We start from the raw sequence: 18,633 nt of genomic DNA, 5'->3' as shown, positions 1-18,633 counted from the left end.
CCCTTCCCTTTGGAGTGATGAGTTTCCCCCAGGCCCAGGGTGTGTCTAAGGATGCTGTGTGGGAGCCAGGGATTGAAGTCAAAGACATTAGCAACTTACCTCCTCTTTTGCTCTACTGTGGCTAAACTGGCATTCAAACCATAATAGAGTCCTTCCCACTCTTCCCAGTAATTTCCATAGGCAAATGAGCCCTTCCCTGTGGCCACCAACACTAGTCCATGGGGGTTTCTGCTAGGCTTTCACCAATGTTTACTTAAAGGCTAAGGGCTCTCTTCCATCAGCTTGTGTTAAATGCTGCCCGGCCTGTGACTCATCCTTCAGCACAGTAGGCCAGGTCCAGAAATCTGTCTAAGATCCTCGTCCTGCACTCAAGGACCCCAAGAGCCTGCTAATTGCCTTACCCTACTGTGGCTAAGCTGGTACATAGGGTGCAAGACAAAATCCTGTCTCTTTTTCCCTTTGCTTTTCTCAAACAGAAGGAGTCTTTCACTGTAGCCACCACAGCTGGGAATGTACTGGGCCACTCCTGAAGGCCAGCATGTCTCAGAGCCCAAGGCCCACAGCATACTCACTGGGTATTATTGGTGGTTTTTCAGGGCCCAAGGGCTCTTTGGTCAACAGGTGATGAATTCTGCCAGTACTGGATCCTTCCCTTCAAAGCAGCAGGTTCCCTTTTGACCCAGGGTGTGTCTAGAAATGTTATTCAGGAGCTAGGGCCTCAAATGGGGGTCTCATGTCTCTGCTTGGTGCACTATTGCACTGTGGCTGAGTTGGTATCCAAGATGCAAAACAAAGTCCTCTTTACTCTTCACTCTTCTCTCTTGATGCAGAAGGAAAGAGTCACCTTCCTTGTTATGAGCTGCGCTGCCTGGGCTTGGGGAAGGGATGGTGCTCATACTCCCTTAGCCATGCCAGCTGTTGTCTCCCTAGTTCACATTCCTCCCTAGTTCACTGGCTGTAAGCCCAGCCTAGCACTAGGCATAGCCTAGGAATTGCAGTCATTGTGTCCTAGACAGCCTTTGAAGTTTACCTAGAACTCCAGAGCACTTCAGCCCATGGTGGTAAGTAAGGCTTGCCAAGAAACTCTTGTTCCTTGAGGATGTGCGATTCCCTTCTGGTTAGGGCTGGTCCAAATGCTCCTGCTGTGACAAGGAAGTACTGAGTTCAATGTAAAGTCTCCCAGTCACTGAGCTTTCCCTTCCTAGAGTGCACAGATTCTATTTCCACACTGCACGGAGATCGGGGAGGGGTGGCATTCACTATTCAAGACTGTATCGCTTGTCCTCCTCAGTGTCTCTTTCCACAATATTAAGTTAAAACCAGGTACAGTGATTGCTATTGCTCATCTGATTTTTGCTTCTTGTGACTATGTTTTTCTTTGTGTGGATGGTTGTTAAAATTTGATGTTCCAGCGATGCGGAGGGGACGAATAGCGTAGGCTTCTATTTTGCCGTCTTGCTCTGCACTCCTTTGTAAACTGATTTTATATTACAACAAAAATTAAGACACTTCTGTAATTTATTGTAATGTGTTTTAAATCTGTATTGAAACAATTTGTAAATTTTCCTATTGGCATTCCTTAAGGAATGTATTCAGTTTTCAGAATGCTAATCAGAGAAAAATCATATGCTAGTTATGGAAACATTTTTGTTATTCTTCCTGTATGAATATAGAAAATAATGACTCAAAAAATATTTTCAAAAAACCATAATATAAACTAGTTTTTAAAAATAAAATCCCTAGAGTGGAGCTATGCCAAAGCTTGAATGTAGGCAGTTTTCCAAGGAATGTATCCCCTTTGCTTTTAAAAACTTTAGAGACTAGTGTTTAAGTAGAAAACAAATAAGGCATATGGGAATAAATGAAAGTACATAGTAGTGGAGATAACTTCAGTATATTACAAATACATATTTTAAAATAACAGAAAGGAAGTCTTTATTCTATTTATTACCTTTCATTTCAACATTCAGATAATAGAGTTACCGTATTAAATACTTAGAATCTATTTTCTACCCACGTGATTCTTAAATTAATCCAAGTCTTTTCATTCATTCATTCATTCATTCATTCATCCATCCATGTCTCTCCACCAGTTAATTAATAAGCAACATCTATGTACCAGACAATGGGGACACTACAGTGAGTAAAATGAAGAGCTTAAATTAAGCTTAAGCTTTTTCAAGGGCTTAGGTATCATCTTTAACTCTACCAACCTAGGCTAACTTATCATTATCTTTGACCTAGACTGTCATAATAGCCTCCTACCTAACCCACTCTCTTCCATTTTGCCCACTCCAGAGTCCCATCTTTGTTTTAGAGCATTTAAGGAAGTGCCCCATGGGTGCCTGAATCTGGATTTTTCTCTGATATGTACACTGACCTTACATGAATTCTCCCTATGTCTCCAAATCTGAAATAACCCCCTTTTTTTTTTTCTTTTTTTAGATGGAGTCTTGCTATGTCACCCAGACTGGAGTGCAGTGGAGCGATCTCAGCTCACTGCAACCTCTGCCTCCCGGGTTCGAGCAATTCTCCTGTCTCAGCCTCCCAAGTAGCTGGGATTACAGGCACACGCCACCACACTTGGCTAATTTTTTTGTGTTTTTAATAGAGACGGGTTTCGCCATGATGGCCAGGCTAGTCTCGAACTACTGACCTCCAATGATCCGCCTGCCTCTGCCTCCCAGAGTGCTGGGGTTACAGGCATGAGCCACTGCGCCTGGCCTTCCTGAAGTAACTCTTATATCTGCTTTGTTTTTTACTCAGTGACAGCTACATTGAAAAAAGTAATGACTTTCTTATAGATTACAGTAGTCAAAGTAGTTAAGCAATAAAAAAAATTTAGCAAAAATGTAATTGAATGCTGTCACTTTACAAATTAAGACATTGATGTTAACAATATGACTAGTTTATGGTAAAATTGGATCAAGATCAAGATCAAGATGGCTTGATCTGTTCATTGTTATTATCAGTAAAACAAACAAAAATTGCTTTACTTAGGCTCTTCGGATTGCTTAGAAAGGGGATTTAGGATATTTCAAGAAACAGTGATTATTTCAATCCTCTCTGCAGCAATAAGGAAACAGGGATCCCATGGAATCTAAAGCCAGGTACTGTAATATGACTTGGTCTGACATACACACTGATTCAAAGCAGCTGTATCTTAGCAGCATTAGTTTGTGAATCTTTTATTGTACTTTTCTACCAGTACTTATCTACTTTCTCTACATCTGCTTTTTTGTGTTATCTTGTCCTCTGACAACTGTCTTAACATAATTTCTATTTCTAATTTTTATGTATACTCTGGCTTTCTTGTAGCATCTCAGCGACCCTACTCTTCCTCTTAGCCTTTCTTTGTAAATCTGTCTAGCTCCCTCCTACCCCCACTGTTAAGTACTTGCATTTTTCTATTATTGTTGTTTTAATCAACTTTATTTTTTTAAAAAAGAGATTTTTATTGGCCCAGCTTGTCCTTTTTTTTTTTTTTTTTTTTTTTTTAAAGAGGGTGCTATGTTGCCCGCACTGGACTTGAGCTCCTGGGCTGAAGCAACCCTCCCACCTCAGCGTCTTAAGTAACTGGACTACAGGAACGCCATTTGCCTGGCCCAGCTTGTTTTTATTTAAATAAAACTTTATTGACATGGATGAATGAATGAATGAATGAATGAATTTATTTAAATAAATCTTTATTCCAAGTCATTTTGTAAGCTACTGGCCTGACTTATATTGTCCTCCCTTAGAGTAAGTGTCAAGTCCTGTGGCTGAGGTGGGGAAGGAGTGAGTTCATAAAAAACAGATCATGACTGCACGGTGCTGCCGCCTTGTCAGGGTCTCTGAATGAAGAAGAACCCCTTTAAAGAGAAGTGTACATACAGAAGATACCATGATTAACATATACACATAGTTCACTATTATGGAGTGATTTGGGGAAAATAAGCTAAAATAAAATTGTGCCACCATTGCATTTTGTTTCGTTATAGACTAGTGAGGAAACTAACTCTGATCTGAAAAACAGGTGTTGGCCAAAGAAAATCAAGCTTGTAGCTAGACAGCTAGATTCAAGGGTTCACAGAATTTAAAATAAGTAAATAAATAAACACATATTTTTTTAAAAAATAGGAAAAGGAAATAGGCTCATGGCAGAGAGTCTTTGTAACCTATGAGCCTCCTACCCTGGCTCTTTATTTGTCATCCTCCAGGAAACTTCCAGCTCACACTCTCCTAGAGCTGCTGCCTCATCCCAGGGAGCCACCACCACTGTCTAGCACTGAGGATGTTTCTTATCTCCTGTTGTAAAAAGTGAAAAAACTAAGCTTTGTAGATATTTTACTTGTGGAATTTTGTGTAAACATTTAGACAACTGAGCACGATATGTATTATATTATGTAATTAGCCTAATCTTGAACTCTCTTTAAAAATGTAAAAACAGTTAAACTGTTTTAAGTTTAACATCACAAAAGCTGTTGAAATCATTCCTTTAGTTTTCAAATAGGCACCTCTTCTAAATGATGTTTTTTAACCAAAGTGTCATTCCCTTCTCTCATTCATTAATCCAAACTCATCTCTTCTGATAAACCCTCAGTGATTAATACTGAATAATTCTTTCACTGCATTAGGCTATATTCTGAAACCCAGGAAATTTGTCTTTAGTTTGCAGTATATTAATTGGAAATTTTTGATATTCTTAAACTATGATTTATTTCAGGCTTTTGAGTTATATTTTAAGTCCTTAAGAAAAGGAATTTCTTTTGTATGCACCAAAATCCTGTGGTAAACAGTAGATCAAATCACTGATTTTTATGTAGAACTGTACAAATAAGCTCCAAAATCTTTCTTTATTTCATTCTTCCTGTCCTTTCTTTTAGTTTCCTTTATTTTGTCCCTATATCTTTCTTGAAGAAAGATATTGTCTATTTTATAGCTTTGGGTGTTAACTTATAGAGAGTAAGATTTTCTTTTGCTTCTATTATTTGGAAAATATTCTTTATTACTAATTCCCTAGACAACTTTATAGAACCCCTTTTGATGAACCTGTGAGTAGCCTCATGATTCTTTGAGTTAGGTCATTCTTGGGGTGTTATGACAATGATTTGGGTTAGAGGAACTGCCTGGATATGATCCAGTTTTTCAATAATTACAAACAGATTATGTCTGAGACCATTTGTCTTAGCATTATTCAACTAAAACTAACTTTTTAAAAGCTTCAGCAAACTTAACATATCCATTGCTAGATATGAACCTTTTATAAAAGATACTGTGCTTTAGTCTCTATTCAGTACTATGCTACCATTTTAGTTGATAGTAACAAGTCATTCAAATAACATGCAAGAAGGCCGGGCACGGTGGCTCATGCCTGTAATCCCAGCATTTTGGGAGGCCGAGGTGGGCGGATCACGAGGTCAGGAGATCGAGACCATCCTGGCTAACACGGTGAAACCCTGTCTCTACTAAAAAACACAAAAATTAGCCGGGTGTGGTGACAGGTGCCCGTAGTAGTCCCAGCTACTCAGGAGGCTGAGGCAGGACAATGGCGTGAATCCGGGAGGCGGAGCTTGCAGTGAGCCAAGATCGCGCCACTGCCCTCCAGCCTGGGTGACAGAGCGAGACTCTGTCTCAGAAAAAGAAAAAGAAAAAAAAAAAAGAAAAAAAAGCATGCAAGATTACATTATTAAAAGAATTAATTTGTTATTTAATAAAAAAGTAATTCTTATTAAATAAAAAAGATTAAGTTTAATAAGAAATAAATTAGTAACAATTAAATTTGTATTGAAGAGGAAACCAAAAGTTGGGATATAAGACAACTTGCAACCTATGTTTCGTTATTTGGCGCATATGAGTTTACTTTTCATAGAGTGTCTTTGCTTATTCTTTTGCAGGGTCTCAAAGGACATCCTGGACTCCCAGGACTTCGAGGTGAACAAGTAGGTACTTCCTTTATAAGACTTATATCATGTGTGAAAAAGACACATATTAGAGAACACCATTGAGAGATTATTTGCCCCCACTTTTTCAATTTTTCTTTGCAGTGATTTTTTACTCCGTTTAGTGCAGGACAACCTTATAATTGATTAGCTGTAGACCTTTTTATTTAAAAAACTATAACAGATATTATTTCACTGTTATTCATTTTTTGCTTTTGCCCCATATGTTTCAGACTAGTAGCTCTTAAACTTCTGCAGTTCACAGACCTCTTTGAGAATCTCATAAATATTTTGAATCCTTTCCCAGAAAATATCCATATCCATACACACACACACACACACACACACACACACACACACACACACAGACTTGACTTTTTTGTATAATTTCAGGAGCTTACCAGTTCACTAAAGCCCAATCCATAGCTGATTGTTCCCTGACCTTTTCCTGAGGAAATGCAAATAAATTTCAATAACAGTCCAAATTAGAATGGTACATATAGCATTGTCCATAGTACACATACACAATATTTAAAAGTCAAAATAGTTTTGGAACTATTTAGTTTTTGATCATGTAACTGCTTCTCTCTCATCAGAAAATAACATATCATTATATCATAGAAAAAAATAAAGTCATATCTCTTATAGTGTTACTATATTGAAAATATAGTGTGACTATAACAGTGAAAAGGGTAAGATATTAGAAACTGACTATGATGATGGATACTGTTATTGAAGAATCAGCACAGAGACTCAGGAAGCCCTAAAGGGAGATCCAGGAAGAAATGTGATGGATGGTACCTGAAGGAAATCTATAAATGAAGAAACAAAGCCAATTTTCCCTTTCATTCATGTTAAGTTAGACAGTATACTCTGTTCAGTCCCTGAAGCACAACTTTTCAAGATTACTAATTACTAGACATGGCAAGCAAAGTGATATATGTATCTGTAACACATGTAATATCAGTTTCCTGCAAATCAACATGTACTGAAAAGCATTTGAGCATTTACGAGAGAAAAAGATGAGAAGGGTGAGTGGGATTAGTCCCAGGGGAGAAAAAAATTTGTAGGATACTGCTTTGGCAGAAACGTGGATTCCAACAGAGGAAACCTGATACTTCACAAGTGGAAAATTGGCCATGTGTCATTACTGACAAGTTCACTCACAAAACTGCTCCATAAACTAGTTGTGGTGGTGTATATATTATCTCTAAGGGTCATATACTTTTTAGAACAGTCTAAAACCAATTTTAAAGGTTGGAAAATGTATATTCTAGTCAGTTCTTGCTTTCTGTTCTATTTGTTTCCAGAAAAAAAAAAGGGGCAAAATTTGTGTTAACTTTGAGAAACAGCTGAAATAATTTTGCATTTTAATTGCGAAGTGGGCTTCATCCCTGGGATGCAAGGCTGGTTCAACATATGCAAATCAATAAACGTAATCCAGCATATAAACAGAATCAAAGATAAAAACCACATGATTATCTCAATAGATGCAGAAAAGGCCTTTGACAAAATTCAACAGCCCTTCATGCTAAAAACTCAATAAATTCGGTATTGATGGAACATATCTCAAAATAATGAGCTATTTATGACAAACCCACAGCCAATATCATACTGAATGGGCAAAAACAGGAAACATTCCCCATAAAAACTGGCAAAAGACAGGGGTGCCCTGTCTCACCACTGCTATTCAACATAGTGTTGGAAGTTCTGGCCAGGGCAATCAGGCAAGAGAAAGAAATAAAGGGTATTCAATTAGGAAAAGAAGAAGTCAAATTGTCCCTGTTTGCAGATGACATGATTGTATATTTAGAAAACCCCATCATCTCAGCCCAAAATCTCCTTAAGCTGATAAGCAACTTCAGCAAAGTCTCAGGATACAAAATCAATGTGCAAAAATCACAAGCATTCTTATACATCAATAACAGACAGAGAGCCAAATCATGAATGAAATCATGAATGAACTCCCATTCACAATTGCTTCAAAGAGAATAAAATACCTAGGAATCCAACTTACAAGGGATGTGAAGGACCTCTTCAAGGAGAACTACAAACCACTGCTCAATGAAATAAAAGAGGAAACAAACAAATGGAAGAATATTCCATGCCCATGGATAGGAAGAATCAATATTGTGAAAATGGCCATACTGCCCAAGGTAATTTATAGATTCAATGCCATCCCCATTAAGCTACCAATGACTTTCTTCACAGAATTGGAAAAAACTACTTTAAAGTTCATATGGAACCAAAAAAGAGCCCGCATTGCCAAGACAATCCTAAGTCAAAAGAACAAAGCTGGAGGCATCACACTACCTGACTTCAAACTATACTACAAGGCTACAGTAACCAAAACAGCATGGTACTGGTACCAAAACAGAGATATAGACCAATGGAACAGAACAGAGCCCTCAGAAATAATACCACACATCTACAACCATCTGATCTTTGACAAACCTGACAAAAACAAGAAACGGGGAAAGGATTCCCTATTTAATAAATGGTGCTGGGAAAACTGGCTAGCCATAAGTAGAAAGCTGAAACTAGATCCCTTCCTTACTCCTTATACAAAAATTAATTCAAGATGGATTAGAGACTTAAATGTTAGACCTAAAACCATAAAAACCCTAGAAGAAAACCTAGGCAATACCATTCAGGACATAGGCATGGACAAGGACTTCATGTCTAAAACACCAAAAGCAATGGCAACAAAAGCCAAAATAGACAAATGGGATCTAATTAAACTAAAGAGCTTTTGCACACCAAAATAAAGTACCTTCAGAGTGAACAAGCATCCTACAGAATGGGAGAAAATTTTTGCAATCTACTCATCTGACAAAGGGCTAATATCCAGAACCTACAAAGAACTCAAACAAATTTACAAGAAAAAAAAAAACCCTTCAAAAAGTGGGCAAAGGAAATGAACAGACACTTCTCAAAAGGAGACATTTATACAGCCAACAGACACGTGAAAAACTGCTCATCATCACTAGCCATCAGAGAAATGCAAGTCAAAACTACAATGAGATACTATCTCACACCAGTTGGAATGGCAATCATTAAAAAGTCAGGAAACAACAGGTGCTGGAGAGAATGTAGAGAAATAGGAAGACTTTTACACTTTTGGTGGGAATGTAAACTAGTTCAGCCATTGTGGAAGACAGTGTGACGATTCTTCAAGGATCTACAAGTAGAAATACCTTTTGACCCGGCCATCCCATTACTGGGTATATACCCAAAGGATTATAAATCATGCTGCTATAAAGACACATGCACGTGCATGTTTATTATGGCACTATTCACAATAACAAAGACTTGGAACCAACCCAAATGTCCATCAATGACAGACTGGATTAAGTAAATGTGGCACATATACAGCATGGAATACGATGCAGCCACAAAAAAGCATGAGTTCATGTCCTTTGTAGGGACATGGATGCAGCTGGAAACCATCGTTCTCAGCAAACTATCACAAGAACAGAAAACCAAACACCGCATGTTCTCACTTATAGGTGGGAATTGAACAATGAGATCACTTGGACACAGGGAGGGGAACATCACACACCGGGGCCTGTTGTGGGGTGGGGGGGAAGGGGGAGGGATAGCGTTAGGAGATATACCTAATGTAAATGACGAGTTAATGGGTGCAGCACTTCAACATGGCACATATATACATAAGTAACAAACCTGCACCTTGTGCACATGTACTCTAGAACATAAAGTATAATAATAATAATAAAAATAAAATACTATGGACATTAAGAGGAGCATAGCTGACTTGCTGGAAGACATTTGTCTTGAAAATTTGTAAATATCTTCAAATTGGTCAGCAAACATTTGGAAAGGAAATTATATCATTTATGTGAGCTCTAGTAATAAGAGCTGTCATTTACTTACAACCCTTATTATTTGCCAAACTATATTACTATTAACTACAACTTCTAGTCATATATTCAGTTTTACATATGTTAATTAACCTAATGCCCAGCAAAAAATACAGTTATTGCAGTTACTTCCACTTTTAAATATATTTCTACACATAGTTCTATTTTATCCACAAAATGAGTACTGTTATTCTATTTTACTAATGAAAAAGCAGAAACCATAGTAGCAGTGCTGGAGCAGTGCCGGAATTCTGAATGAATTCTAACTGACTCAGAACGTGTTTTAAGTAAGATTAGGGCAGGCTTCCTAACTTTCTGTTCCTGATTTCTCAAGGGGCTGTTGATACAACTGTATCTCTATTACTCCATCCAGTCTGCAGATTTGAGTGAGCCAACTTTTTTTAAAACTCTATCTTTAAATGCAGAGTGAATTAAGTCATGCTGTTTGTTTTGAGTTTCTTTTGAGTTTCTTTGGTTGTCTCAGTGATTCTAGGGTATGGTTGGCTCAGAATATGTTTATGCCATATAAAGATTATGCTGAAGTCTTACTTGTTTACTTTGTTTACTGCTGTTCTAGTATAGCAGAACTTAGACACTGAGTGGAATTATTTTGTGTCTTTCTCTGCATAGCTAAACTGTGTTAGCTAGATCTCCACATGTTGCTTTAACACCCTCTGTGACAATCCATTTGAAATAGTATTTCACTTGTGTTCTATAACAGATTGCCTTTTTATTGAGGTTAGTTAACTTAATTTGACTAGGAAAGGAATGGAAAAGGGATGGTGGTTTTCATTAGCCAGATAGATAGTGACCTACAGAATAAAAACAGCATTTTACATTTGTCTTACTCCTTTCTGTTGGCATACATCAATATAAGGTTTTGTGAATGTCTAGAATGTGGGCCTGGGTGTTTTGGATTTGGATGAGGCATAAAGGAAGGTGTTTGTAAATATACTACAGCAAATCTCATAATTAGAGGACTTTCCTTGGAGTGCTATTGGATGTTTTTGGCACTTCAAACCCACACTAGGGAAACGGGCCTTTGAATGGTAGTCTCTGGAATTAGACTTGCTGATTTAATTCCTGACTTCCTACTTATTAGCTAAGTAACCTTCCATTGGTGACATAAACACCTTATGTCTCATTTTTTCTCATCTCTCATATGGGAATAATGATATCTATCTTATAGGGTTTTTGAGTAGATTGAATAAGATAATACGTCTAAAATACTTGAAATAGTGCCTGGCATATGATAAATGCTCAATAAATGTTATAGGAATAAAATATTATATAAATATATGATATCTAATATGAATGGGGAATATTTAATATATAAATATGGCTTCTGAAATTCATAGGATATAATCTCTCTACATATAGACAAGAATTCTTCTGTAATCCTCACAAGGCCATTGTTTATTCACATTCTCTTTAGTTGTCCATTGTCATAACTTCTGTGTATCTTAGTTTCTTTAAATGTAGAATGAAGAAAAGACTATCTCATATATGTAAAGTGCTTAGCAAATAAAAAGTGCTCAGTAAATATTAATTTTGGTCAAGGGAAGGGAAGGGAAAATGAGAGATAGAAATGAGAGGGGAAAAAGTGAGAGATGAATTCTGAGAAAAGTAGAGAGAAGAAACTCAACTATTATCCTCTATTTTTCATTTCCTTGGTCTGTTCTTTCTCTAGATTTTCCAAATTTTTAGAAGTTTTAGTACTTAAAGTGGAGGTAACACTCTTCTATCTACTTCAGAGCAAAAGGACAAAGTGCAGTTGTCTTTCATTATATCATTTATAAACAAACAGGAAAGGAATTTTAGGTGATAATAAGAAATCTAGACAGCATTGTTGTCATCAGCTCAACACACCTTCTTCTGACATTTCCTTGGGTCAAGAATTATTTGATAGACCTAAACTCTGAATAAACTAATGAGTAAATGAATGAATGAATGATGTGTCAATGAAAAAAGAGGTTTTTTTTTTATATAAAATAGAAGCTATAATATTTTGTCTCACTTTTTCACCCAGTTCTGTAGCAGTTTTTCTTTCTTATGCCTTTGGGTTTCCATCTATCAGCCTTTCCTGAGCAAACTTTGTTTTAAATCAAGAATACAAAGTTGCAAATTCCAAATGAGTTTACCATTTGTCTAAGTCAGTTTGGGCTGCTATAACAAAAGACCATAGACTGGGTGGCTTACAAACAACAGAAATTTCTCACAATTCTGGAGGCTGAAAGTCTGAGATCAGCATGCCAGCCTGGTTAGGTTCTGGTGAGGGCTATCTTTTGGATTACAGGCTGCTGACTTTTTATTCTGTTCTCACATGGCCTCTTTATAAGGTCATTTATCCCATTCATGAGGGCTCCAACCTATTTACCTTCCAAAGAGCCACCTCCTAATACTGTTAGGCATTATCAGCAGGGTTAGGATTTTAACATGAATTTTGAGGCACACAAATCTTCAGTCCATAGCACCATTCAAATTTACTAGATCAGACCCATGTCATGATAAAGGTATTTGCCACTTAATATTCATTTACTTAATCAGACTTACTGTAAGGTTAAATTTACTTTAGGAAAGAAGTAGAGGTTGGTTTTGTGGTTTACTGCCCCTCTTAGTCTTCTGGGGCTCATGCTCAGACTGTTAAGGAGTGTTGTAGGATGATCAAGACAAGAAATAATTCAATCTACTGGTAAAAAAAGTTACTGGTAATTAAGAAATATACCAGCTCTTCTTCTAGAATAAATGTCTGTTTTAGCTATGGATTTTTCCATCCTAGATTTATCATTATTAATGGTCAATATATAATTTAGGGCCCTAATCTAATAGCTTTACTTATTTCATTTAGCAATTTTTGCCCATTTTCCTTCACACAGGTGATTTCAGTTACATAAGCCATGTGTAGGACTCAGTGTTTTTATGGGGAAAAATTATTTCCAAGCTTGTATATTGTAAATACACCAAATTTGTTTCCTTGGGCCTCCTTTGGCTTTGCTGTACTGTTTATTTTATTTATTATTTCAGGGAATTCCAGGATTTGCTGGTAATATTGGTTCACCCGGTTACCCTGGCAGGCAGGTGCAGTAACTATATTTAGACTTTTTATGTTCCTATTTATTAATACATTGTATTTCTGATTTTGAGAATTAATGTTCAAATAGTTGCTTTTATTAAATAATGAATAAGTCATAGAGAAATAATTTTAAAATCAAAGTTGTAGAAACCCATTACAATTTTTCTGCAGAAAGTTTTATTTAAAATGGGAATGGGGCTTTTAAGTATGTTTGATGTGATATACAATGGAATCTTCAAAATTAAAATGCCCAAGTGTTAGTAAGTTCTTAAAACAGTGCTGATTGTGATTTTACAACATTGTCACTGAACAAAATGAAGTAATAGTAAGAGTTAAGACTCTCTGTAATAAACATCATTTTTTAATAACATAGTTATAAAAATTTGAGAAACAGTATACCACTGGCAAACACTTTTATCTAACTGAATTCGGTTATTTGTAAACTGTTTTAAAAATTCATTCTAATCATTTTATATGTATTCCCTTATAACTTCTAACTTTCTCTACTTCATGTGGATTAATAACAGAACAAGCTGTCTTTCCTAAGTTTTCGTGAATTGATTACTTCTAAAATTTAACTAAATGTATAAAGTTACATTTATATCTTTTATATTCTCAAGAATGAGGGAAATAAATAAGCCAAAATATTTACAAAATTCCATTTTTTAGGACTTTAAAAACACTTAGAGGTATTCTGTATTACACTCTTACTCTCAAGTGAGAATATATGTTATATAAAAATATAAAACATGAATATGTAAACATATGGACATTGATCTAAAGTTTAAAATATATTTATCTTTTTAAAAATTTATGGTAATATCTTTTAGAATAAGTTAATTAGAAATATTTTAAAACAACACAGATAATCTTCCAATGAGAAATAATGTAATGAAAAAATTTTGAAAAATCTGACAATGTGTTCAGGTACTTTATTTATATATCTAAAATATATTTGTGTATAGATTATTTCCGATGGCTCTTTTGGTTCAGAAATTCTAAAATTCCTCAAACAGTTGTAATCTTCATTAGTTATACAGAGTTCGGAATTCTATAGTTTTGAAAATGATACCTCTTTATATGCCCTTTTTATTAATCTATTTATTAACTCTTTAAAAAGTACTATAGTATGATGACGATGTCTTTTGTTTACCCCAGGGTTTAGCTGGACCAGAAGGTCATCCAGGTCCTAAAGGTGCACGAGTAAGTAGGCATTTCCGTTATTTTGTTAAGCATGCTTGCCTAAAAGTGGAATGAAATATATAAAACACTTACACTCTCTTAGTAGCTTTGAATTTAATTCAGATGTGGCATGAATACACTTGCTTACTACAGTAGTTACTTTCACTTTTATGGTGACAGAAAACAGTCTCATTGTGGTAGGTTTTGCATAATTATTTTATATTTATTTCCATAGCATAATATCTGGCATGTTTAGAATGTGCTCTATAAACATTTGTAGTATTATTTATATATGAATGGATACAGACCTAAGGAAGTCATGGTGTAAAAAATATGAAGAGGTAAAGAAATTCATAGTGGTTCAAGGCTGAGATAATTTTATTATACAAAAACTGTCAGGAGTAAAGAAATATCTGCAAAGAATGAAATAACCTTATTGTATCCAGAACATCCCATTTCACTCCCAAACCATTAAAGGAAATGTTAGCCATTTTTAGTCACTAAGGAAGCAAAATAAACGTTTCTATATTATATTGTATTAGTTACTTTTTACATCACTATAAATACCTGAAGCTGGGTAATTTATAAAGAAAAGAAGTTTAGTTGGCTCATAGTTCTGCAGGCCATGCAGATAAGGCGGCATTTGCATCTTGTGAGGGCCTTGGGAAACTCAAATAGTCACAGGAGAAGGTGAAGGGAGAGCAGGCAACGTCACAAGGTGAGAGTGGGAGTAAGAGAGAGAAAAACGGAAGGTCCCAAATCTTTCAAACACCCAGATCTCGCTTGAGTTGAGAACTCACTTATCACCAAGGGGATGATGCTAAACCATCAGTGAGGGATCCACCCCCACGATCCAGTCACTTCCCACCAGGCCACACCTCCAACATTAGGAATCACATTTTAACATGAGATTTGGAGGGGACAAACATCCAAATCATATATATGTAGTGTATAAAATAAAAAATATATTTTTAAAATTCTTTATTTTTAATAGCCAGATATTTTCCAAAGTCTACATTTGTGCCTTATATTATCTAAAATACCTTTCGTTTTGTTTTGTTTTTGGTTTGAGATGGAATCTTGCTCTGTCGCCCAGGCTGGAATGCAATGGCACAGTCTAGGCTCACTGCAACCTCTGCCTCCCGGGTTCAAGCGATTCTCCTGCCTCAGCCTCCCGAGTAGCTGGGATTACAGGCATGCACCACCATACCCAGCTAATTTTTTGTATTTTTAGTAGAGACACGGTTTCACCATGTTGACTAGGCTGGTCTCAAACCCCTGACCTTGTGATCTGCCTGCCTCGGCCTCACAAAGTGGTGGGATTACAGGCGTGAGCCCCTGCGCCCAGCCTAAAATGCCTTTTAAAAAGAAGTTAAGCATAAGATATTTAAACAATATGTGCAATATGTCTTACATTTTAAAAAATTATTAAACATTTCCAACTACTTTCATATGTATTTTATTCTTTTATTTTGCTATCGGCCCTGTGACGTAGAACAGGCCTATCATCTCCATTTTACTGATGAAAAAAATAGTAAGCTAAGGAACTTACTTGATCTGCCAAAGTTATAGCTGGCTAGAACTGGAACCAATGTCTTTTCACGTTTAGCTCTGACCTCTTTCCACTAGCTCATGTTGTCTTTGCTCTTGCATTAAGTAACCATATAATGAGGAAAAGTCATGTATTTTTTTTTTTTATTAGAAATTACACTGAAAACACATGTTGACTTGGATTTGGGAAGTAAGAAGAGATTAGTGGCCAAGAACATGGACTGTGGAGTTAGATAGGCTTTTTTTTTTGAGACAGAGCCTTGCTCTGTTGCCCAGGCTGGAGTGTAGTGGTGTGATCTCGGCTCACTGCAGCCCCTGCCTCCCAGGTTCAAGTGATTCTTCTACCTCAGACTCCTGAGTAGCTGGGACTACAGGCATCTGCCACTACACCCAGCTAATTTTTGTATTTTTAGTAAAGATGGGGTTTCACCATATTGGCCAGGCTGGTCTGAAACTCCTGACCTTGTGATCTGCCTGCCTCGGCCTCCCAAAGTACTGGGATTACAGGTGTGAGCCACAGAGACCAGCCTCTTAATACTTCTTTTACTAGCTTTGTGACTTTTGATGTTATTCAATCTCTCTCTGCTTCATTTTTGTTATCTCATTATTTGTTAAATGGTCACAATGAAACTTACTTTTCAGGTAGTTGGGAAAAATTAAACAAGATTAGCATTCTTAAGGTATAGGGCATAGTGTATGCATGTATTTACTATATGGATTCTATAATTATTATTTGAATTTGAGAGTTTCTTCTGTTCATGAACTAATAACTCCAAGGAATATATGCGAAATATATTTGGCACTGTACAACTTACTCTTACTGCATTTCGTCATCTTGCTTCAGTGATCCATATAACTGTGTTCTTCTGCGTACCATTTTTGCGTTGTATTATACATCCTTTTGTTTTTTCTTTCTCCCATTTGTATTGAAAATTGTTTTCTCGGTTACAACCCTCTTAAGTTGTACTTTTAGTTAGGTTTTCACACTTTAGTTAGGTTTCACACATGGGAGTGTGATTGGAATAAGGAGGGAATTTCACATTCATAAAGGTTCTCAAATGTAGATTGAAAAATTATTTTAGATTTAGGGGTATATGTGCAGGTTTGTTACATGGATATATTGTGTAGTGCTGAGGTTTGGGCTTTTAGTGATCATGTTGCCAAAGCAGTGAACATAGTACCCAATATATGGGTTTTTCAACCCTTGCCTTCTTCTGTCCCTCCCTCCTTAGGGAGTCTACAGTGTTTATTTTTCCCATCTTTGTGTCCATGTATACCCAATGTTTAGCTGCCATTTATAAGTGAGAACATGCAGTATATTTTGTTTTCTGTTTCTGTGTTAATTTGCTTAGGATAATGGCCTCCATCTGCATCTATGTTGCTGCGAAGGACATGGTTTTGTTCATTTTTATGGCACTGCAGTATTCCATGGTCTATATGTACCACATTTTCTTCATGCAGTCCACTATTGATGAGCACTTGGGTTGATTTCATGTCTTTTCTATGGTGAATAGTACTGCAGTAAACATATGAGTGCAGATGTGTTTTTGGTAGAATGATTTATTTTTCTTTGGGTATATGCCCGGTAATGAGATTGCTGGGTCAAATGGTAATTCTATTTTTAGTTCTTTGAGAAATTTCCAAACTTCTTTCCACAGGGACTGAACTAATTTGCATGACCACCAACAGTGTATAAGCATTCCTTTTTATCTGAAACCTCATCAACATCTGTTATTTTCTGACTTTTTAATAATAGCTATTCTGACTGGTGTGAGATGGTATTCCCCTGTGGTTTTGATTTGCGTCTCTCCGATTAGTTATGTTGAGCATTTTTTTTCATGTTTTTGGGCCACTTGTATGTCTTCTTTTGAGAAGTGTCTATTCATGTACTTTGCCCACTTTTTAATAAAGTTATTTGTTTTTTTCTTGTTGATTTGTTTAAGTTCCTTATAGATTCTGGATATTAGTCCTTTGTCAGATGCATAGTTTGAAGATATTTTCTCCTGTTCTGTAAGTTGTCTATTTACTCTGTTGATGGTTTCTTTTACTCTGCAGAAGATCTTTAGTTTAATTAGGTCGCAATTGCCAATTTCTTTGTTGCATTTGTTGCTTTTGAGGATATAGTCATAAATTCTTTGCCTAGGCCAATGTCTAGAAGGGTATTTCCTAGGTTTTCTTCTAGGATTTTTATAGTTTGAGGTCTTACATATTAAGTCTTTAATCCATCCTGAGTTAATTTTTATATATTAACTCAGTCAGAGGTAGGGGTCCAGTTTCATTCTTCTGCATATGGTTAGCCAGTTTTCCAGCACCATTCATTGAATAGGGTATTCTTTCCCGATTATTTATTTTTGCCGACTTTGTCGAAGATCAGTGAGTTGTAGGGTACGGCTTTATCAAATGTAGATTTTTAGCATTAACTTCAAATCTGGTTAAAAAGGAAAAAATCGTAGAAATACACTCATAAGATAGATGTTTTTCACTTAATTTGTGTCCTGTTACTGGTAAATTCTAAATGTTATCCATTGTACATGAATATTTTCATGAATCATGATAAATTAGCTTTTCATTGGCAGTTATTTGATGATATTTTTTGGTATTAGCAGAAATATTTTGTCAAATGTAAACATTTAAAACACATCATAATTTTTAAACCCTTCTTTGGCATTTCTTTATGTAATAATGTGCTAGCTTCCCCCAAAAGTAAAAATATATTGAACCTCTCCCGACCCTCTAGTGGTCCTGCTGGTGACCCAGAATTACTTCTAACCAGATCTACCACCTTCAAACCAAAAAGCAAAAATGTGTGTTATTCTTTTTAATGTTCTTTGTTTCATTACACAGTAAACTCTAGTTTAATGGTGGTATTTTGAGAATGACCTCAACTCTGTGTGGTTTGTTTGTTTGGTACTGCTGACATCTTATTTCTGTTAGAATCAGTGTAATGACGATCAAGAAACCTCTATGAAACTCCTAAGCAATTACTTATAACATTATTGTATTTAAAATATCTAATTGTAAAATG

The 18,633-nt window shown here is 36.1% G+C and overlaps 1 protein-coding gene across 1 annotated transcript in view; it reads left to right on the top strand.

Moving 5' to 3' along the window:
• COL24A1 (collagen type XXIV alpha 1 chain) overlaps positions 1–18,633 on the top strand; it is a 392,112-nt gene that overhangs the window by 72,973 nt on the left and 300,506 nt on the right. The window contains exons 8-10 of the mRNA XM_025390892.1: positions 5,877–5,921; positions 12,827–12,880; positions 14,034–14,078. Of these exons, the coding sequence (XP_025246677.1) occupies positions 5,877–5,921; positions 12,827–12,880; positions 14,034–14,078 (144 nt within the window). The remainder of the gene's footprint in view (positions 1–5,876; positions 5,922–12,826; positions 12,881–14,033; positions 14,079–18,633) is intronic.

The sequence above is a fragment of the Theropithecus gelada genome, chromosome 1 (genome assembly GCF_003255815.1).
Source record: "Theropithecus gelada isolate Dixy chromosome 1, Tgel_1.0, whole genome shotgun sequence".
Taxonomy (NCBI): domain Eukaryota; kingdom Metazoa; phylum Chordata; class Mammalia; order Primates; family Cercopithecidae; genus Theropithecus; species Theropithecus gelada.
Note: the sequence above shows the minus strand (reverse complement) of the source record. Positions and strands in the feature narration are given on the sequence as shown.